General features: G+C 45.8%; 1 protein-coding gene across 1 annotated transcript in view; it reads left to right on the forward strand.

Moving 5' to 3' along the window:
- The window catches only part of LOC147725878 (putative E3 ubiquitin-protein ligase HERC1), a 1,064,842-nt gene that overhangs the window by 267,833 nt on the left and 773,603 nt on the right, over nt 1–23,406 (forward strand). Inside the window, exon 20 of the mRNA XM_086963380.1 lies at nt 8,790–8,984. Coding sequence (XP_086819506.1) covers nt 8,790–8,984 — 195 coding nt within the window. The remainder of the gene's footprint in view (nt 1–8,789; nt 8,985–23,406) is intronic.

The raw sequence follows: 23,406 nt of genomic DNA on the forward strand, positions 1-23,406 counted from the left end.
AGGTCGTTGGTGCTATGAGAGGGAGGGGGGAGAAGTAAGCGAGTTTTAATTGCGGATTCCAATTCGCCAGGAGGAATAAGGTGAAGGTTGCGAGTGGGTTTCATAGGTAAAGTTCTAATTGGGGCGGTGCGAGTAATGGGGTTATTCAGGGTGAAAAGGATGAGGTGGGGATCAGACCAGTCTACAGGAAGGATATTAGAGAGAGAGGCCAGATCCTTGCTCGTCACAATAGCATTGAGGATGGCACCTTTGGTGTGAGTAGGGGCAAGGCAGAGTTGGGTCAGGTCAGTGATGTCTAAAGTTTCTTTAAATTGGATGACAGCATGGTCATCACTTTTATTCCAGTGGATGTTGTAATCACCGAGGAAGAGATTCTTGGAGTGGGAGAGCGATGCTTGAGTAATAAGATCGGTCATCTCTTCGGTGAAGGGGAGACAATTTCTTGGGGGGTGGTAAATGGTGTGAAGTCGAGTGGTGGGAAAGCCAGGAGAGGAGAGGTCGGCGCAGAGGTATTCAAAGGACGAGGTGTGGAAGGGGGGGAAAGCCTGGAGGAGGTGGGGGGGGGAGTTATAATGAGGGGGAGGAGCGTTTTTAGTAAGGGGTATACAGGAGGTAGACGTAGGAGAGGTGTTCAATTTAGGAGGCCTGTTAAGTGTATGAGGTGTAAATCCAGTGATGGTCGGTGTACCTAGTGTATTGTGGATTGTTAGAGGGAACAAGGAAGAGTGAAGGAGGGGTACGGGTGGAGGATAAGGAGGAGCTAATGTATTGTGGATTGTGGGCTGCGGACCTAGAGTGTTGTGGATTGTAAGAGGGAGCAAGGGAGAATGAAAGGGGGGTATCGCTGGAGGTGCTGATGAGGAGGTGTGTGAGAAGGTTAGGCGAGGGGGAGAAGATGAGTAGCATCAGAGGGTGTGGTGGTGTGGGAGTCGGAGAGAGAGGTAGGGAGGAGGATAGGAGAGAGAAAATGATTAGAATGGGGGATATCATGGGGTAAGTAGGTAAGGCTAGAGGAGTCACTGAGGCGTTGAATAGGGCGGAGGATGACAGGGGATTATTCAAGAAGTGGTCAGGAGGAGGGGAGTGAGTAGCAGAGCATCGGGAAGACGGGGTAGGCGAGTGAGCCTGATTAGGTGAGCGGGAATCAGGGGAATTGGGTAGTTTAGGGGAATCATGTGGGGGGGGGTGGGAGAGTCACATGTTAAGGGAGATGAAAGGGGGACAAGTACATTGGAGGACTTGTAGACAGAAGGAGACTGAGAGATATTAGGGGACAGGGAGACAAGGGTGTCGTAACAAGTAATAATGTTGAGGGCGAGGGTTGTGTTTAGAGATTGAGAATAGTCTGCTTGATTGGGGGAAGAGGAGTGTGAAATGGTGAGAGGGGGTAAAGGATTATGGAGGGGAAGGGAGTCAGTCAGTCAGTCAGTCAAAATACTTTATTTTCGATAAATAAATATCATAAAAAGACATAGGCAAAATACAATCTTATACAAACAACAACACATAATTATACATGATCAGATATTAATTAATTTACATTCTCTAGTTTTATACAAAAGGAAAAAGATAAGAAACACATTATCATATAACAAACTCAAATTAAAAAAAAAAGTATTAAAAAGAGGTCAGTAAGTTAAAACCATATATACATATTGCATTTCAGGATATTAATTCATGTTGTAGAACTTTTTCCTATGACCAGTATTTGATTTCATCACTTATGGGGTCATATTTGTTATATTATCGGGCAACATCCTTTTCTTGATCCTAACAGCCCCTACTAAAAAACTCGCAACATGGAACATAATCCTGGGGGTCTGTAATAACTGTAGGAACAGGAGCGCTGGCCTAACCTGCATAAAACCTGCCTCCTTCAAGATAGAGATAAAGTATTTCCTTCTTGGTGCCGTGTAATGATCACAGAACATTAAGAAATTTAGAGTGTTCTGGATTGAAAAATTGTCACAGGTACACGGCATAGCATTTTCGGGAGTACTCCAGGTTGAGAAATGTCCGAGAGTTAAATGTATCAAATTGAACCGAAAACGCGTCAAAAGAAAGCGATGAAAAGGTTGATTTACAGTTATTAGGAATGATTCTGGTCTAGCATGAGTGCTCAGAATAATACTAGTCCGCACTGTTGGTTTTTCAAGCTCTACTTGTTCCCTTTCCAGCCTTAAAGATTCTCCCATCAGGCCCTTAATAAGCTCAATATCTTTAATAGTTATAGAGGCCGTGGAAGAAAAGAGATCTGGTCTCCCCATTTTGACAAGACAGTTCTTAATGTAGGCTAGCCACTGGATTTTATTTACTCTGTCCAGTTGCAAGCAGTCTTTTAGAATAATATGATTAAGGGGAATTTCTGAGTTCAGCCATGTCTTTAACCAAGCCAGAACAGGAGCCACTTTGATCAGGTCTGAAATATAACCTAAACCAAGTTCAGTGTGAACTATATATGTTGAGGAGGACTGTGGTACAGAGAGAACGGCTCCTAAAAATGTGTTCTCAGTAATCTGTTGTAAATTTTCCATGTAACAATAGCCCCATATAGAGCTTCCATATGTAGCAACGGCAAGACATTTAGCTTTATAAATTTTTAGAAGAGTTGCTACTGGCCTTGCTCCCAGTTTTTTTGAAAAGCCCTGCAATGCAGAAGAAGATCTGGCAAGGCAGATGTTCCTATTTTTTATCTGGGGGCCCCATGTGCCTCTGTCATCAAAAGTGATACCTAGATAAGGGAAAGTGGCAACCCTACAGAGTTCTTGTTTGCCACAAGTAAATGTTTTTGTGAGCTTATTTTTTGTACCCTTACCCAGTATCATTATTTGAGACTTTTTTACATTAATATTTAGGTCCAATGACCCCATGAAGTCCTCAAAGGCATCTAGGAGTCTTTGGAGACCGACACCAGTACGCGAGAGCAGGACGGCGTCATCCGCGTATAGGAGAACCGGGATTCCCAGTTCTCCTATACGTGGAATGTCAATGGATGCCTCCCTAACTGCTGGTTCCAGGGCATTTATGTAGACTGTGAATAAAAGAGAGGCCAAAATACACCCCTGCCTGACCCCCCTTTCTGATTTAAAGAGGCTTGTGCAACGCCCCTCCTGGGTAACTCTGACCGAGGCTATTAGGTCAGTGTGTAAATCTGCTAAAAGGCAAACAAGTGCCCTATCTAATCCTATCTCAAGCAGAATTCTCCATAATTTAGCGCGGTTTACCAGATCAAAGGCTGACGAGAGATCCATGAAACCTAAGTACATGGACCCCTCTTTAGCCCTTGTATACTTTTCTACCAACAAGTGCAAATTAAGGCCTTGATCTATTGTGCTCCTTTTTGATCTAAAGCCATACTGAACGTTTGATAGGACCCTATTTTCTATTAACCAATCATTCAGTTTTGATAAAATAACCCGGCCCAGTATTTTCACCGATGAATCTATTAATGAAATGGGTCTGTAACAGGATGGGTCTTGCCTGTTACCTTTTTTAAAGACCGGTATAATGATGGATTTTTTTCCAGGAATCCGGGATTTTATCAGATGAAAGAGCATTAAAAACATTACATAAGACCTTAGACCGAAACTTCGGGGCACTTTTAAAGACATCCCCTGGTACCCCATCGGGACCCGGTGCCTTTTTTTTTAAGGTCAGATCTATCGCCTTTTCCACTTCTGTGGCAAAAAAAATGACGGCATCCACAGGGGTAAATGATGTGATTTCCTCAGCTTCTGTGATAGGAAATAGAAGTGGTGGCACTGCTAGCTTCCGAGAAAATTTGGCTAAAATGTTCAATCCAGCCCTCATCTGGAATATTTGCCTCTAGGGGGGTATTTTCTTCATCCGAAAAGAGTGGCTGGTTTATAATTTTCCAAAAAAGGCCACTATCTTTTAAAGTTTCTGGTTCAAGAAGTTGGGCCAAAGCGTTGTCTTTTAGGACCCTCTTCCTTTCCAGGATAGTTTTTTTATAAGCAATCCTAGCATTAGCGATATCTGCGTGGTTCTTAGGAATGGCTTTCAGAGTTTTTAATAGCACGCCATGCGCTTTTGAGCATATCCTATCGAACCATCTTTTTCCCTGTAGCGGGGGCTGCCTCGATTTTTTATGCAGACTTTGGTTAATTTCAATACAGATATTATCAAATGCTGCTATAACATCCTTACATTCTATTCTATTCGCTAAGCATATTGCAGCTTCATCCTCCACTTTGGACAAGACCTCTTGAAAAAAAGTTTCAGGGACTATTTTTGTCCATTTCAGCCTACGGTTTTGATCTTTTACCATAACATTTTGTCCCCCTCTAATTTTTACTGATTTTAAAGAAATTAAATCCGAATGCATCATTTCAATTAAAACAGGATTATGATCGCTAAAAACTGACACCTCTGTATAGTATTTTGACACATTATTTAACAAATAAGAAGACACAAAAATATAATCTATAATAGTGCCCACGTCTTTACCCTTGAAAGTAGGGGACCTATCTTTCCCATCCTGATTCATGTAAGTCCCATCTTGCAAGAAATGTTTCGAGGAGCTCTCCTCGCCTAGTATGTTCCAGATGGACTGGTGTGGAGAGGGGGGGACCATCAGCATCATGAATAATGCAGGGTAGTGTACATGGGTGAATGTTAAAGTCCCCTAGTAATATCAATTCAAAGGCATTTACATTAATACTGTACGTTGACAAAAATGTTTCCAATAGTTCCAAGTTTTGACTGGTATGCTCATTTGCCTGTGAATTATAAAAATTAATACACATAATCTTGGTTTTATCCTGAATAGATAGTTCAACAATCAGACAGTTTTCCGAGCCCGAAGAACATTGAGTTAATGTTTCTTTTATGTCCAATTTGAAAAGGGTTAACAGGCCCCCCTTAGATCTTCCTGCCACACTACTACTGGCTGGGTTGAAAAAATGGCAAAATCCATCCAAAGAGAAACTGTTTGTTTGGTCCCAAGTCTCTTGTAGGGCAATGATATCATAGGATTTTAATGACTGTAGGCAATCGTCATTCCCAATTTTGTTCTTCAAGCCAGCAATGTTCCAAGTAGCAATTTTAAAGGACGCAGTTAATGTCTGAATTCTCCGGAACAACAGGCAGTCAATCGTTTTCCTCTAATGATGACAAGGCTGAAAAACGATTATAGAGAGGTAAACTGTGATCAAACTGCCTGTTTGCCACCTGATAACAGTAAGAGTCCGCTCTAATGTGTTGCAGGGTACATTTAAAGGAGCATTCGACCCACAACCAGTCATTCCCCTCCCATGCCCATGTGCAAGATACCTTTGGTTATGAGGCACTCAATGTTGGGAGTTGTCCAGATGATTATAGAAAAAAACAAGAGGTCTAGCACATACTGAGTTATCAAGGTTTGGTAAGGAGGCAGCTCTAAGGAGGACAGTTGCAACGTGTTGCGGATGTTTAAAATGTATAATAATACAGTCCCCACTTGTATTTTTCCTACCATTGCCAATCCAACTGACTCTGCGTGTAGATATTATATCGTTAGAAAAGGCATACGGAAAGCCACAGTTCCTATTCAACCAAGCAAGGGTTTTATTTTTTAAGGCTGCATGTGTTTCTAGCCTAGGGTCTGTTAGGCAGGAGTCAACCTCAGGTACATTGGTTAAAACCCCCGTGTATGGAACACACTCCGGTGGGAGGTTGACAGAGTTCTTCCTCCTGATCCTACTTCGCCCGGCCGTATCTCCCTCTGCTAGGGTATTTTGGGTACCATCTAGTGCTACTTGGGGTTGTGCTGGTGTTTGTACTATAGGTGTTGCCACTATTAGTGGGTTTGCAGTTGAGATGTTCGGTGCATGTACAACTGTGGGCGCCTGAGCAGTAACCCCTAGGCCATTATCCCTAGAGCTAACTGATACTAGGCCAACTGGTCCCTCTGCAGTATTACCCGAATGACCTTGTAGGCCAGTTTGAGGACTCATCTGAGTAGGGAGCCGGGTCATGTGGGAATCTATAAGACTACCAAGTCTAGAGACCTCACTGGCAACTAAATCTATCTTTTCCTCCAGAAGTCTAATCAATGCCTTTAGTTTAGTCTCCATAATGGAAACCAAGAGTTCAATGTGGGCTGGATGTAAAGTGCTCCCACCCACTGAATTTGCAGGCTCGGGGCTATCTTCTCTATTCTGTGGTGCTGGGCCTGTCTTTTTAGTCTTCCTACCCACCACCCTTTTGACAGGTGCCTTCCTGCAGGCACGCACTATCCTCCGTACAGGTGTTTGAGGTGGAGAGGGCCTTGGGGAGGGTGATGATCTCTGACTAGGGGTAGTTTCAGTTACAATATCCCGCTCCTCTGTTGGCATTATAATGGAATCGTCATTAATTATATATGTGAGTAAAACCTAGGCCGTGAACAAATGAAGTGAACAATAAACCTGTACCTGTCATCATTATTTGCAGCGGGCAAACCACTGTCTATGTGAGGCAACAGTGTGGAAGGTGCACTCAGCTTTATAGGTGAACTATCTGGACTACCCCTCCCTAGTGATAATCTCCTGTCTTTATTAATTTTGCTTACAACCTTAACAAAATAATTATCCATTGTCCGGACCTCATTTGCTGCCGCTGGTTTAGCCGACCTGAGCTTAGACATAATGAGGCCCTACAGATGCAAATTTCAGGGTATATGAGGTAGCAAGAGTTAAGCCTGATTGTGGTACAAAGGACTATCAGGACAATAAGACCAAGTTATTAAAACAAGACATAAATCAATGATTAAAAAAGTAGGGCTTACTCTATGTCCATAGACCAAATACAGGAGCCAAAGTCCGTGGCCCGGCCCAGCCCAGCCTCTGACGGCCTCTGACGGCCGCAGACGGCCCCGCCCTTGTCCCGGGCTTCTCCCGGGCGCGCCCGTGGGACGAGGGAGCCGGTGTTCCTTTATGCCCCCAGGCACTTCCTGGTTTTGAGGGCGTCGGTGGCTTCCTTGCCGCAAGGGGCTGCTGGGAGTTGTGGTTTCTTTGTCACCCGGCGGAGCCAAGCCCGGCCAGGCCACCAGCGGAGCAAAGCCCGGCCCTCCTCTGACCACAACGATGATGCCGCCCAGCACAAGCGCACAGCGGAGCAAAGCCCGGCCGTGAGCAGCTCTCCGGTTGCAGAAGGCTCCCGCAGCACTCTCTCGCAGGTGCTCCTTTATGCCCCCAGGCACTTCCTGGTTTCAAGGGCGTCGGTGGCTTCCTTGCCGCAAGGGGCTGCTGGGAGTTGTGGTTTCTTTGTGACCCGGCGGAGCCAAGCCCGGCCAGGCCACCAGCGGAGCAAAGCCCGGCTCTCCTCTGACCACAACGATGATGCCGCCCAGAATAGCGCACAGCGGAGCAAAGCCCGGCCGTGAGCAGCTCTCCGGTTGCAGAAGGCATCATTAGTAAACGCAATGGAGGTAGGGGGGGTCAAGTGCTGTTGGGAAAGGGTAATGATATTGGGTGTAAAAGAAGAGGAGGGTGAGTCAGGGGGAAGAGAAAGAGGGTAAGAGAGACGATGGCAGATGGAGGACCTGAGAGTTGAGGAAAGTCCAAGAGAGGAGACAGGGGGGCCGGGGACAGGATTGGGGTATTTGGGACTGGGGGTTGAAGGGGTGAGAGGGAAGTGTTCAGGGATTGTGTGAGGGATTGGGATAGAGAGCTGAAGTAGCATTCAAAGATGTGGAGGTGGTTTTCAGAAGCTTGGATGAGAATGTTACCAGATTTGAAGATGGAGATATCTATTTTACCCAGAAAGGAAGGGGAGGGAGTGGTGGAGAGTTTCAGACTGTAAGGGATATTGCGGGAATTTGTGACAGGGAGGTGTTGGAGAAAAAGGCTTTTCCATTTAGAAGTGCTTTTGGTAAAGAAGATGTAGTTGGTGATAATGGAGGAGTTAAGGTTATTATGGTGATCAGCAAATAAGGTTTCTGGGTGGAGACAGAGTAGTTTATGCTTGAAGTTTTTCTTACCATGTTTTCAGAGATGGGAGTGGTAGATGATAGACCAAGAGTTAGTGCCGGGTTTAGAGATGGGTGAAGCTGAGATAGTGGGTGAAAGCGAGAGGGGAAGCATGAATTGGAGTATGCAGAGAGAAAGTAAGAGCGAACAGGTTAGACCATATAAACTACAAAGCAAGACTGTGAAAGGAGGAAGTGGGGGGCCAGGTGTCTCACTGCATGTACCACAAATATAAGAACCCTTCAGAAGGCAGATATCTGTGTGGGTGCGGGAGCTGTGCCTCCGCACAGATCAACCTATTCTGGGGTGGCTCTTTCTGGAGATCTTGGAGGTATTTAAAAAAAAAACGATAGAAAAATTGTGCTCTACAGGAACTAGAGGGACACGTTGCTGGTGGAGGAGGCTTGGTTTACAGTAGAATACAGTTTAGAGAATCAAACATATGACGAACTGTATGGAGATATGAACTGGTTGTCAGAATACTTTATGAAATACATCTACTAATGGTCTAGTTATTTCAGTAAAGTCCACCACGCTTTGGCAAAGGTTTAGTACTCAATTATAAAACTAATTAAGACTTTCCACAGAGTTTTTAGATGAGTTTATCTTCAATGAAATGAATGGACAGATAGTGGAATTTGCACAAGTACCTATGTGTTAGAGGACACGTATGACATTTTCAGTGATGTCACAGAGAAACTCCCTCTCTTTGGCACAGGTTTAAAATGATTGCCAGATGGCGTGTTCAAGAACCGATTGCATAGAACTTCTGACCCAGAAGAAGAACTGGTTCTACTGTTGTGCCAGACTTTTACTGTTTCCTGTGTTCCTTCCCCACAGCCGAAGACAGTGAGGTCAACCCGCAGAGGGATCTACTGGATCTGGTCTCCTCTTTCGTCTTCGCTGCAGCTCTGAAGCACACAGGGGCTCTGTCCCAAGCCCGAGAAGACCACAGGTACCTTTTTTGTGACTTCTTCTCTGGATCCTTGTCGCTGCTATACACTGATGGACATGCTTCCGAGGAGATGCTGTCGGGTACCTAGGGCTCCTCCCGGCTCTAGCCGCCAGGTCTGCGGTGCACTTCCCAACACAAACACAACCAAAGTCCAAACTGAGGTTTTAAAATAAACCTGTACTCTGGGCTTTATTTAGATGTTTGTGATGGGTTCCTCTGTCACAGGGCCAACGGATATCTCTTCCGCCAAAGTATGAATCCCATTATATCCTACAGGATTTATATTTCGGTGGATGGGATATCCGTCATAGGTGTGACAGAGTAACCTGACCTCCGAAATCTAAATCTGCCTCACCTGACAATCAGAACTATACATCAGAAATAGTGTGATTATATTTTGGACTAAAACACAAACATTAATAAACTTAAATTGCAGTTCAAAACAAGTTATGCAGCAATCACTGGCAAACTGAGTAGGTCTAACTTTGACCTCCTTGAATATTCCTGGTGCAATGGCTGTTTATTCCATGATCAATTACAGTACAAGGGCACCATAATTGTTGTTTTTATTGAGCACACAATGTAGTATTAGAAGCTCATACAACAAAAACAAAATATGTTGTCGTCTAAAACATAATGCCTGTTATTTTCAATGTTTAGAAGTGGCATCAGTGTGCGTTAAGTGGCGCTATCGAGCAATAACTGACTTACTTATTATGCTGTGTGCGGATTAAGTTTATGTTGCAAATAATTGATGCTAAAAGTTATTCCAATTCCACCCATTTCTTCAGGGAGGCTCACCGTCTTTAGACACCTTCCAACTACACTCTATGGCACTTCTTGTAACATTGGCCAGGCAAGACGAAGCATGTTTTTCTTTGAAAATGACTATTGAAACTTACTAAAGTAAAACATCCTCACCCTGGACACTATTCAACTCACCCCTTCTGTCAGACTCGCCATTCTGCTGCTTCATAGAGAGGAAAAATGTGTGTATGTGAAAGAAGCGTAAAGTGCTAGCATACAAGCGAGTATCCGTGTGCATATGTATAAACAAGTGTGCATAATCGGACCTCGCACTCCTGCTGCCCTATACATGCTCTTCACTTGTGAATTGCAGCCACACCAAGGCCTAGGTGTTATAGACCATGCTCATGAGCACGCACAAGAGCGACAAAGACCTGGGTGGGTCATGTGAAATTTAAAGAGCTAGTAAGGAGTTTGCAACTTTTTAAAGTTGTTGATAGTGCCAACTGCTGTACATTTACTCCAAGTAAGCTCGATAACAATTGTAAGAGTAAACAAACTTGAGAACCTGAGGAGAAGCGACCAATCAAAGGTGGGCCCATTTCTGCCCATAGCTGCCCACTCTATGAAGAGCAGAGCTTCTGAGGTTGACAACTGGACTGCTCATTTGCTAGCTAGTTTCTCAAACCAATTTTGCAACCCATTTGGTTCTCAGTTTCTTGAGTAGAATGTACTTTAACTGAAACAAAGATGAAATATGCTGCTCATGTGAGTGCCTCAAAATTGAAGTTTCTCCTTAATTATTGACTTGCATATTCCTAATTTTTTCCTGTTCTCTTACTCTTTCCCACTTGTCTATCCTATTCCCATCACTCTCTCTTTCTCCATCACTTTTCCCGCCCAGCACATGCCTCGCCCTTGTGTTATACACCTCTCTACGCCCTTCTCTGATCCCTCAACAGCCACTCATCATCTACTCATAACCCTTATCTCTGACCATCTTCCTTTCTCCTCTTCCTTATCCTTCAGCATCCCTACGCTCCATCTTCACCTTTCCCTGCTCCTCTCCCTCTACTCACCTCGCATTGTTGCCCTCTCACTCCATGCCTATCCATTGTCCTACTCCTGTCGCCCACTTTGCTCATATTTTCCTGCTCCATCACCCTACCTTTTCAGACTCCTCCTCCGCCTCACACCACCCCTCCTCACTTTCTCTACTTTGTCACACTTATAACCTTCCTACTCATATCTAATGATGTTGTGCTTCTTCTCTTCCCTTCTATTCGCTCCTTTATTCTTATTTTACCCATCTGTTTTCTTTCCATCTTTTGCCAGATCCTTCCTTTTCTCTTTCCTCAGCCTCATTTTTCTATCCTGTAGGACTCTGGCTCTCCAGAAAGCCTCCTAATACCAAGTACTCTGTTTAGAGAGCCCTGTGAGACCCAGACTGGTCTACAGAGGTTAAAGTAGATAATACTAACACTCTATTTGTGGTAATGTGGGCGAGCAGTTAGGATTATCAGAGGGTACTGCTAAGCATTTGTTGTACTCACACAGGCAATAAATGAGACACACACTCAAGAATAAATCCGAGACTGATTTATAAAAATAATATCGATTTTTATGTAATTTTTCAGGCCAAGATCTTCGTTCTACAGTAAGTACTTTAAGCGATATGAATTGTCAAAGTTCGCAATTACGCACCAGTAAAGTTAATTGGAAGAAATATAAAAACGCATATAAAGCCACACAGTTGGATTTCATGGCTCACCTCTGGGATTTAAGTAAGCATCAAGGTCAGGCCCAATGTTCCACTAGTGGATTCATAGGAGTGTCCCGGATTTGGCCGGGCGCACGGTGCTGGGGTTGTTAGTAGCTGGTTCACTACGAAGATGGGAGCCACTTGACAACACAATGCACAAACGGACTTAAACATTTGTCCAAGGGGTCGCACTCAAGGGAGCGGGTCACATGGGTCTCAGGACCATGGGAGGATAGCTGGATTGTTGTTACCAAGGCCAGGCTTGCCGGGTGCAGAGCAGATAGGTCAGCCAGGCAGTGCCCGTCAAGATGTCCTCACAGTCAAGGGCAGGCAGCCTGGAGAGGCGATTCTGGGACAGCTGGCCCACTCACGAAGTGTGTCCCAGGGGTCTTGTTGTGCCTCGAAGGGTGTTTGCTTCCTGGACAATTGGAGTCCGGATTGGACTCTTCGTCTTGTTGGATGCTGTAAGGGGTCTGTTACCCTGGGTATTGGTGTGACACACCTTTGGTGTATCCTGATGTCTCCTTCAGAACTGGTATACCACTTCTGGTTTGTGTGCTCTGTCGGAGTCGCTGGGGAGGAGCAAGTCGACAAACCAGACTTTGAGCATTCCGTGCCTGGAGATGCAGGAGAGTAGTTCTTCTACTCCAAGAGAGTACTTTGGCGATTTGTGGAAGGCTGGAGGAGCTCTTGGGGTTCTTGGAGACCTTATAGTTGCAGGACGAGACAGCAGGCTACGATTGTTGAGTACTTAAGGCAGCAGGCAGGGTTTGGCACCAATTCTCTGTAGCAGGGCTTCAGTCTTTGGGTCAGCAGCTCTGCTTTGTCCTTTTCTTCTCTGTTATGTTAAATGTTACAATTTCTTATAAACGCTCGTACACTGATTACTTTCTTGGCGCTAACTTTGGAATTTTGCTGGAACCTTATGTAATTAGCAGTCAACCAACTAGTTATAGGCTTGGGTGAATAGCCAGGTCTTAAGAAGTCTACGGAATCTAGCAAATTCAGTGCAGGTTCTAATATCTAAGAGGAGAGTGTCCCAGAAACTAGGGGCCAATACTGCAAACCTGCAACCGCCTTTTCGTTTCCGTTTATAGGAGGGAATGGTTAAGAAATTCTTATGGGCAGAGCCGAAGCTCCGTGCAGGAAAGTATTTCTGGACAAGTCTGGATATAAATTTAGGGCTAGCACCATGCAAGGCTTTAAATATGATATGTGATAAACAAGGACCCCCTGAATAGAAAATGGTACAATTCCTAGGACAGGGAAAACAAATTGTGTGTATCTAATCCTAGGCAATCACAAAAGTAGCATAAGGAACAGGTATAGAAGGAAGGACATGGAAAAACACACTAATTACTAAAACCATATATTGTTTAATAAACAAATACATAACATCTTAATAAAATCAGGAATAATGTAAAATACAATGCATACAGTAATGAATACACAATAATACAAAAAACTGGAATGGTTAAATAAAAAATACAAAGAAGTTAAACAAAGCACAACCAATTAATATCAAAAGCGGGAAAGTATTTCTGGACAAGTCTGGATATAAATTTAGGACTAGCACCATGCAAGGCTTTAAATATGAGACAGCCAACTTTAAACGCACCGCTTTGCGGGATGAGGAGCCAGTGTATCTCTGGGCGTGATGTGTTCCGTGGAATGCCGAAGTAAAGAGAATTTAGAGAAAGGAGGGGGTCGCGTTTTGCGTCCCCGTCTGTTGCACTGCTAGTTAACTGAGGTGCCATTCCTCGTGAGTGGAGTTCTATTTCTTCTATGATTCGACAATATGATCAAGTAATCCATAATTTTTGCATCATTCTCATGTTTCAAGTGGACTTCAAAAGTGGATCACTCCAGAGACAGCCAGATGGTACTTAAAATGTTTTATTTAGCATTTTCAAATGTCTAATGTTGCCGAGGCTTTTACACAGACATGTGCTTGAAACATTATTCCGAACAAACCATTCTTTTCACCCAATGCATTTCGAACTAATAGTTCTTCGTCAGGGGTACTGTAAGAAATCAATAAATGAGGGCCACATTAACTAGTGTTTTAAAAATAACATATTAAATACATTGAAATAATACTTATCGTTTTATCAGCTATGAAAAAAACCCATTTAACCCACAGTGAGCTTTTCTAAGTATACAGATTCATCACGCAGTGTTCGCAGCGGTGCCTTCACTTAAGTCTCACCCTTAAGTTTGTACATCATTGAATTAAAAGGCTTAGTCCGAATGTTGTACTCTCCCCACACCCCCCAGCTGGTCTGAAAATCAAGCCTCTTCATTTAGGAGGAATGGCACCTCAGTTAACTAGCAGTGCAACAGACGGGGACGCAAAACGCGACCCCCTCCTTTCTCTATCTTCAAGAATACTGTGTTGGGACAAACACAGTTCTGATCGCACGCAAATGAAAAGTTTAAAAAGATTAAACGGATAAAGCGCTAAAGGGAAGGTGTGCACACGCTACTCCTTCAAATGAAGTAAAGAGAATTGACATAATCCAGATGAGATATTACCAGGGCTAGAACCACCTGGATTAAGGCTTCCCGAGTAAGTAATCTCCTAATCTTCCTTATATTCCTCAGTTGAAAGAAGCAAGAGGAGGTCACAGCTCCTATCTGGGATTTCATAGTGAGATCACTATCAATGATCACTCCCAGGCTTTTGGCTGAGGGAGAAGGGTTAGGTGGAGAGCCTAGTTCACTTGGCCAGAAATGTGCATTCCAGGGGTTCAGGGGACCACCTATCAGAATCTCTTCTGTTTTATCAGATTAATGTGTCCATTGAATCTAAGTTCAGAGTCCAGGGATGCCACCTAAATACTAAATTTAGGGGCTTAAAGGGAGTGCTAGGTATTCGCTAGTGTCTACCTACTTTTCGAGTGTCTACACCCTCTAGGCGACCACTTCCTGTGGGAAGGGGCACTACCCTGACCGTAATTGACTAATTGTCCCTCAATACAAGATGGAGGGAAAGGAAAAATGGGCTCCACATCACCTGCCCTACCTTATGGGTAGTGCTGGATGATTTGGGACCCAAGTCCTAATTTAATCATGTTCCCACCTGTCCTCCTGCAAAATGCGGAGCAGGAAAGGGGGTTGGCATCCTCCACGAGCTGGAGCTGCCTGGGTTACATTTCAAAGGCGGCATCGCCTTTGAAGCTTCCCACCTTTGAAAGACATCCTGTCCTGGAGGAGGTGTAAAGCATCTGCACCCAGAGCAGGCTTTGTTCCTGGCATCTGAGAGCACTGGCTCTCACCCTATAAGGTCAGAAACATGTCTGGTGCTTGTAAGTTGGCTAAGACCAGTCAGAGACCACAAGAGTGCTTGGCAGGATTTCAGGGAACCCTCTAAAGTGTCTCCTGTCTGCATTTTTTTTTTATAAATCTTTTTATTGTTTAAAGCAAAAAATAAACAGATATATCTGGTGCCATACATACATCCAATAATGGCAGGGTGAATTGGTACAAAAAAACAGGATAGTCGTGGAACAGCAAAGATATTCGAGAGGCTCGCACTATTAAGCACAAAATAAAATTGCATCAGTATAACCGGTTAACAGTTTAGTTGCGAATCCTCAAAACCTTCCCACCCATAAAATCAAAACAGCAGGAGAATCATGGCAACCTGGTACTAGAAGTTAAGGATCAACGTCAGGATATTTCGGCAATATTACGAGTAAAGGAAAGACTGGGAAAAAATTGAATAATAGGAGAAATCCATACGGGCGATAACAGAAAGAAAACAATAAACCCATCCCCCCACCCTGCACCTCTGCAAACGGCTATTGCCTAACCCCCAGTAGCAGTGTGCCTGTCGCCCCAACTAACTAGGTTCTAAAAGAAGAGATCTACCGAAGTAGAGAAGAAAAGTAGAGGAGGGCATATTCGTACAGGCTCCCGGTCGCCCCCCCCCCCCTCCCCGCAGAACCAAGGACCCCTAAGTTGAAGTCAAGAAATCAATCGGACAACAAATATGTGTCTTAACAAGGGAATCTTCAAACACCGCCCAGCCTTGCTATAGCATTAGTTTAGCAAATCCCGTGTCCATCGATACTTGAGTCAAACCCAGTCTTTCGATCTCATCCTTGCCCTTTCCGATCAGACACATGAGTCCCCTCCGGATAAACCACTTCTTCCACAAGACAGTCCGAGTGCGAAGAAACTATAATAGAACTCAATGCTAAACAAAGTAGTAGAACGAAAGTGCCGTGAAGATCATCAGGTCCAGAGACTCCCTTCCCCGTTATGAACTCCCAGCGTTGATTCGTCCGCTATCGTAGCGGCTCCGATACATAGGGAAGTGACGCAGTGTCATTCCAATAACAGTTCTCACCAAAAGTTTCTGGAGTGGGAACATCAATTACTCCTTCCATAGTCGGCAATGATCGTAGGCTTAACAATCCATTGGTGGCATTGAACTTGTGTTCATCTTCCAAAACACTGGTCAAAGGCTCCAATACCTCACACAACGGGGGGTCTACTTCCTTCATCAGAGTGGCCATATTGGGTGTCTCGGTTGTCGCTGTTTCTTGTAGTGGAGTAGGGTCCGGTCGAATTCGTAGCATCTCAACCAAGCGCTCCATCGTCGCCCGAATGCGGTCTTCAACGTACACCTGAAGTGACTCAATGGCCGCCAGCACCGTTCGCAGCGACGGGTCACTCGCGGTCTGTTCAGCCACTCTTCGATCGGTGTCAATCATGATCGCTTCCCCCAGCGGCTCGATCTCTCAGAGGGGAACGGGCAAATAGGAAACGGTCGACTGCAGAGGGATACTTATGTATTGTTTCGATGGTATCCTGGGGCTGCCACCGCAGGCAGAGAACCAAACCCAGCGAACACCAGCGGGCCGGTTACCGGGTCACCGGGCAGGGCCCCTATCCACAACTGCTAGCGTTAGGTTGTCACCCCTCCTCCGACCTTTACCAAGGCAGCCCGCCATCGTCCACTTCAATCCGAAAAAGTGGAAGAGAAATTTTCTTTGTCTACACCGGTAGACCGGACCCAGTCACACCACCACAGCCGATGTTGTTTAACTGAAACCCGGATGGGCCAGTACTCGAGACCCCGGCTTCCGAGCAGATGTAGGCCGCAATGTTCCACTCGACGTATCTTCATCAGCCGAGCAAGTAGAGATCTCGGGATAGCACCATTTATCTCACGGATGGTTCATACACATTGTGGCGGGTCGCAAAGACAGGATAATTGACAGGAAATTCCGGCGGGAGGCCGAGGTCGGCGGAGCCGGGAGCCTACGTGGCCATCTTGGTTGCTAGCGTGGCTCCTCCCCCCTGTCTGCATTTATTAATAAATCCAATACTAGCATCAGTGAGGATTTATTAAGGCAAGATGTTTGGTACCACACATCTTCGGGTATGGTAAAACCATCATGGAACTAGGAATCTCGTTATGACAAGCCCATGTACTCGCTATGGCTTTCCTTTACACTTACACTATCCAAGAATGGACTTGACATTGTAGGGTCTGATCTGCACATGCAAATATGCCCATACATGGAATATAGTACACCCTGACCTTAGGGCTATAAGGCCTGCAGTAGGTGTGACTTACCTATACCTCGTGCAGTGTATGGGGGCATCAGACACAGGGATGTGTGCCATGTCAACACTTAAATTATCTCGGCATCAAAACATGCAATTTGCAGTGGCAGTGGGCATGATCTTGGTGAGGAGTCTCTGGGGTGGCACAATCTGTGCTGCGGCCCTAGAGGACTCTTTTCAGTGCCTATGCTCTAGGTCCCAGGGTTGCCATTTACTAGGGACTTGCATAGGTTGCTGAAGTTGTGCCAATCGTGGTACAGTTTTAGGGAAAGAACACTGGCACTGTGGACCTAGTTAGCAGGGACCCTGTACACCACAGTCAAAGTTGCATTAAAAACCAGGGAAAAAGTGGGGGTTAGGGTCCAAACAAAGGGGGCCGGGTCGGCCCCACCTAGAGGCAGAAGGATGCTCCTGCGGTCCTTCCTTTGTTTCCCCAGCTCACCCAAGTCCACGAGGCTCCGTTGGGAAATGGATGGGGCTAAGGGCTGTAGCTGGGCGGTGCTGCTGCAGAGGCCGCTTCTCCCTCTGCAGCTTAGGACCCAGGAAACACCTGGAGCTTCGCTGAACGCTCACTCAGCCAGCGAGCGGCTGGGCTGGGATTCCTATGCCCTTCTCTCCTTCCTTAGCAACTTCGGCCTGGTTGCCACAGCAACGTGGATGCAGCGCGGGCTTCCTTCTTGGGAACCCGGCGCCTCTCTGACACTAGGGCAAAACTCAAAGGAATTGAGGAGCTCACCATGCGCAGATTGTAAAAAAAGGAAACAGGCCAACCACAGTGCTGGCATGAGCAGCAAGTGCTCCTTTCTCGTGATGGATATAGGGTGAACCCAAGCCTCAGGTGAGTTCTCAGCCCAGAACGTTTACAAAAGAGCATCGCTCCCTCGGTTTCCAAGGAGCGAACCACAGGGACATTTCACAGTTAATTGAGACCACCAGGCAGTTCTCACTCCAGACAGCACCAGGGAGCTTTTCGGCAATGAAGCCCCCAAACTTCTTTAGTAACCACAACAAAAAGGTGGAAACTTTGATGACGATGAGTTTCCCAGAACAGGAGGCCAGCACACACAGGCCTTTGGAGAGCCATTCACAAGTAGGATACCAAAGCAGGGTAAAAAGAGTCAGTCCTTTTCCTCCACCACAGACAGAAGTAGCAACTGCAGGCCAGCCCACCCCTCATTACCAAAAGGCAGCGCTCCTCACACAGTTTTTCTGCTCTTCTTCTTGGCAGGGTCCTCTTGTTCCTTGAAGTAATCTAAAGTACCGGGGTTTTAGGTCCAATACTTATACCTCAGTTTGTCATTGTTCTCTTTGAAGCAAGGGTCTCTGAACCCAGTTCAAACCATTTCTGTCCTCCCTTGTGCAGCGGAGAAAGCATTGGTAAAAAGGAGACACAGCCTATTCAGGTGAAAGCAAAATTCCTCCAATAACTCTAAATGCAGACTAGGACTATTCAGCCCAGCAATGAGTCACCAGGCAAGGCAGGGCACACCTCAACCCCACCTAGTGACTGTCTAGAGTATTGATGATGCTGTGGTCTTTCCAGATCATCTCTGTGGTGTGGGAGAACTTGATTCTGTCGCGGGAGGAGCAGATGGGGTTCAGTGTGTGTCCTGCGATGTGCGTCAAGGTGGAGGACATGGTGCAATTGGTGTCTTCAAGGTGGAAGACCAGGTCCCCCAGGAAGATGTAGTGTTCACAGTTGATTGCCAGAGGGTCACGAAGTTGTTGATGATGTTGCAGAAGCTTGGGCGGGGTCCTGGGGATATGTAGACGAGGGTTCCTGATTGTTGTTTTTGATCTGAAAAATGAGGTGTTCCATGATAGGCATACTGTTGTCATTCGCGATGGTGCTTTGAAGGGTGTCCTTGTGGATGATGAGGATGGCTCCGCTGTGTCTGCTGGAGTGGTCACAGTGCAGCATCTTGTAGCTGGGGGTCATCGCGGTGGCGATGTCGAGTGTCGGTGCGGGGGTGAGCCAGATTTCTGTGATGAACTTCACGTCAGGGCAAGCATTTTTATGATGCTCCAGATTTCTGTGGAGTGGTTGCCGAGGGATCTTGCAGTGGAGTGTTGATCTCTGAACCTTTGAGGGCTGGTATGAAGTAGCGGGGCTTCTGACGTCGCAGGTGAAGCAATAATTATGACGGGTGAAGGGTCTTTCTGTGGTTCGTGGTGAAGTAATGCAGCAGTTGGTGTCACTCCTGGGGTTGAGGGATCGCAGCTCATCAGAGAAGTATTGGTGCGGAAGTGGGGGGGCCAGGGTTCCTGATGCGGGGGAAGGTCCAGGTGCAAACAGGCACAGGGGGGCCTGCCTTTAGTGCGCCGGCGGCGAGCCCATTGCGCGCGGTCTCGCTGCAGCCTCTATTCGGGAAGTTTTGGGGGTGGGAGGGTCGCAGGGAGGCGGGAGTGAAATTGGTGGGAAAGCATGACATGGGAGGGCGACAGGTGAATCGAGTGTTGGAAAAACAAAGTAGGATTAGGAGGCACAGAAATGGAGGACAAAGACCAGCAAACAATGGCAGCACTGAGGTCAGGAATAGGGCACAATCATGAGGCACAAAACAGAAATTGTCACATTCTTTACTTATATCAACAAAAAGTATTGTTCCTCGACCCTTCCCTTTAAGTGTGGAAAACATGACTGTTGTGCTCATCCTAAAGAATAAAGGAGGTTCTGGGGCAATGTGGTGAGATCCTTGAATCAAACCAGAAAGACTAAACTATATTGCTTTCTGGGAAAGAGAAAGGGCCTCAAATCAGATCATTATTTTCACTTCATGAGCTGGTGATCAGGCTACTATAAACTTAGAAAATTATGTAATAGATATGCTAAAGGAAGGACATTGGCCTGTAGATTAAAAATGCTGCCTCAATTTCTAAAAAATATCCAGAGTACATAATAAGAGGGCAGATGGTACAATGAAGCACTCTGATATCAAGTGGACACAGGGATGTTCATCCAAAAAACCCTTTTAACAACATAATTCAGTATGACAGATCAAGATGCAGAGAATCTGGCGATTGTAGATGAACCCCACGGGCCAATTCAAATTTACTAGCTTTCTCCTTTCCTTGATAATTGTATCAAACCATTAGAGTCTGGAACTAACTTCTTTTACAGAAATGAAAGAAGGTTATTAATGAAACATGGACCAGTAACTCCGTACCCTACAGGTCAGGGATCCCACCGTTTGGGTTTCAGAAATAGGTAAGAATTAATCCAACAGGAGCCCCCACCGCCTTCGCGCCAGCTGGCGCTTAAAGCTGCTGCAGGGCTCCCACGGTGCGGGACGCGTGCGGGCGCACGCCGGGCCAAGGGCGGGCCCATTTGAGCCTATTAGAGACCGGATGAGACCAGGCCGGGCCCCCCCTCTGAATTTAGCGACCCTCCAGGTTAGTTTGATATAACTTTTTGCTGTTTCCTCGGGATAGTAACATCTTGGGCTTCTTGATTTCACCACACCCAGCTTGAAATTGAATACTCGCGAAGGAAAGTCAAGGTCTGTACCATCTGGGGGAAGCGTGGCAGGGACTTTAGACCAATTCTTAATCAGGTCCAGTTCTGCCCTAGCGCACGAGATCGCATTGTAGGTTCAAGGGGCTTGGTGCCCAGGGGTAGGTTGGCTTTGGTGATTGCTATGTATACTAGGAATATTGGAAGGGGCAGATTGTTGTGATCAGACTATTCAAAGATAGAATTGATTTTATCTCCCTTCGTGAAGAAATGTTAGTTTCTATTGTTAAGTTTATTTTAGAATAATACCCAGACTTTGACAATTAGCACATGTGTTATATCCCTTTGGCGTCTTTTGAAACTACACTGAGTACGTTTATTCATGTCTTAGTTACTTAAAAACACTCATTTAAATAGAAATACCAGCGCCACTTTTGTCAATTGACATAAAAAGATCTCCAGGGTACCCATTGAACCGAACATAATCGAATGAAAACAACATTAAAAGAGAAAAAAACAATCCCCTCAGAGTGCCACCGCAGACTAAACTACTTCAGGCAAGTCTGCTCGATAGGACCACCGATTTCATCAATGGGTTATTGGGGGATGAAAAAGGACCTAAAGTTCAAGGCGCCAGGACAGCAGTTTGTCGGTCTGGAAGGCCACCGAGATCATCGATGGGTTGTTGGGAAGAGGGATAGACCTAAAGTGCAAAGTGCCAAGACAAGCAGTTTGTCGGTCTGGAAGGCCACCAAGATCATCATTTGGAAGAGGGTTGGACTTAAAGTGCAAAGTGCTGGGAGAGCAGTTTGTCGGCCTGGAAGGCCACCAAGATCATCATTGGGAAGAGGGTTGGACTTAAAGTGCAAAGTGCTGGGAGTGCAGTTTGTCGGCCTGGAAGGCCACCGAGATCATCGATGGGTTGTTGGGAAGAGGTATAGACCTAAAGTGCAAAGTGCCAAGACAGCAGTTTGTCGGTCTGGAAGGCCACCAAGATCATCATTGGGAAGAGGGTTGGACTTAAAGTGCAAAGTGCTAGGACAGCAGTTTGTCGGCCTGGAAGGCCACTGATATCATCAATGGGTTGTTGGGAAGGAGAGCGGACTTGAAGTGAAAAGTGGTAAGAGAGGAATTTGACGGTCAATATGAATGACATTATTCTGTAGGCACACAGTGAGTTCTCTGGTAATACTGTCTTTCATAGGGGCTGGTAGTATTCAATCATTTTTCGACAAGCTGCATATATTTCACAAATCTAGTGGTCAGGATGGGGTACTCCGCTTTGAGGCAGGCCTTTACAGCATGTCTGCAGGAGCATTTACCTATTAGCTGAAATTGAGGTTTTAACCATACGCGCCTTTCGAGCAGCGAGACAGGCAGATGCAGACTATATGTGGAATTGGTTTGCTACAAGTGTGACCTGTTTTTACTTACAAACTGCCCGGCATGGCAGGGATAGCCATGAAAGTCAGCTATCTGATCTATATTGAAATGTTCCAGTATTACTATAATTCTCCCACACCCGCAGTATTGTCGAGAGAGAATCTTGATGAGGGTCTTCTCTAAAACACTGCATCCATGTCATGGACCGGGTGTTCCGACAGGGCAGTAACTCCCGCTCTCATCCCCACAGGGATCAGCAAGGCGAGGAACTCATGGATATCTACCAGTGTGTCCTGCATGTAAGGAACGACCTCCTGAGATACCAACAGGACTTGGAGGAAAACATAGCCCACCAGGTGAGTGAGTTGTCAATACACTATATTGATGTGAGAGTCCGGCTGGCTGATACGTGCAAGTCTTGAGTGATGATGCTGGTGAGAGGGGTTTCCATCACCACAGACCTGAAAGTAGGGATTGAGAATGGTCCTTGTAATGCATTGAAGGTAGTGGGATTGGGTCTCTTACTTGGGTTCACCATCTCAGGGACATATGTAGGTGATCTGACATGTTGTCTTTGTCCTGTATGTAACCTGAATCTAGGTGATCTGCAAACCTGATTGTTGAGGGTGGTTCAACTTACAAGTGATGCCTAGTACAGTGGGCATGGGTCCCCTACGGGAGATCACTACCCCTGAGCTTTGTACAAGTAGTCTGTGACCTGGCGTCGCTATTTTAGAGCGGAGCTGCTCGACCGGCTCCTCCGTTAGCATCTACAGATATAGTGCCTGTGGGCACTTTACTGATGGCAGTGGTTTTATACCATGATCGTGAGTATGTTTCTTGAGTGTGCCATCTCTGGGTGCAAGTGGAACTTGTTCTAATGGTCTGTGACCTGGCATTGCTACCTTTAGACGGTTTGTGGATTCAACACCGGTGCCTTTAGCTCAGAACAGACCTGCCCTACATCTTGCATGCCTGCCTGCCTCGTCTTTCTTGGTGGTCTTACAGATCGTCCATGTCTTGAAAGGTCTTTGTTTTCTTTCTTGTGTGTTTTGGTTGCTCCAGAGAAGATGTGACCCTCTGTACCTCTCCATTTGTCTAGTTATTGGAAATGGTCAGTCTCCCTGAAGCAGTAGAGGGGACTGAAGGGCAGCAAACCCAGGAGAGGCCGAAAGAACTCCAGCTGCACCAGGAGGGCAGTCAGCACGTGAATGACTCTGGACCGCAGAGAGAGCAAAGCAGCGCTCAGGAAGGAGAAGACATAGAAGATCTGTCACCAAACATGAAAAGTAGGAATGTTTCTGTATTCAAGTATGATCAACGCTGGATCTTTGCTACTTTATGAGCATGCTCATGGGCAATTAGAAATAGTGTTTAGTGTGCGGCACACCTTGTGGTCAATGGAGTGTTTCGATGATGGTAACTTTCAAATAGCTTCTTTTGGGTGCCTCCCGGTGTGGTCCCCGTCTGACCCTTGCGGATTAAAAACTGTAATAACACAAGATGCAGTGTCAATCAAGTGGCACTGTGCCCGGCAGGCGCTCCTTGAGAGACTCTGTCTCTAGTTAGTAGTAAC

The sequence above is a fragment of the Lissotriton vulgaris genome, chromosome 3_1 (assembly GCF_964263255.1).
Source record: "Lissotriton vulgaris chromosome 3_1, aLisVul1.2, whole genome shotgun sequence".
Taxonomy (NCBI): domain Eukaryota; kingdom Metazoa; phylum Chordata; class Amphibia; order Caudata; family Salamandridae; genus Lissotriton; species Lissotriton vulgaris.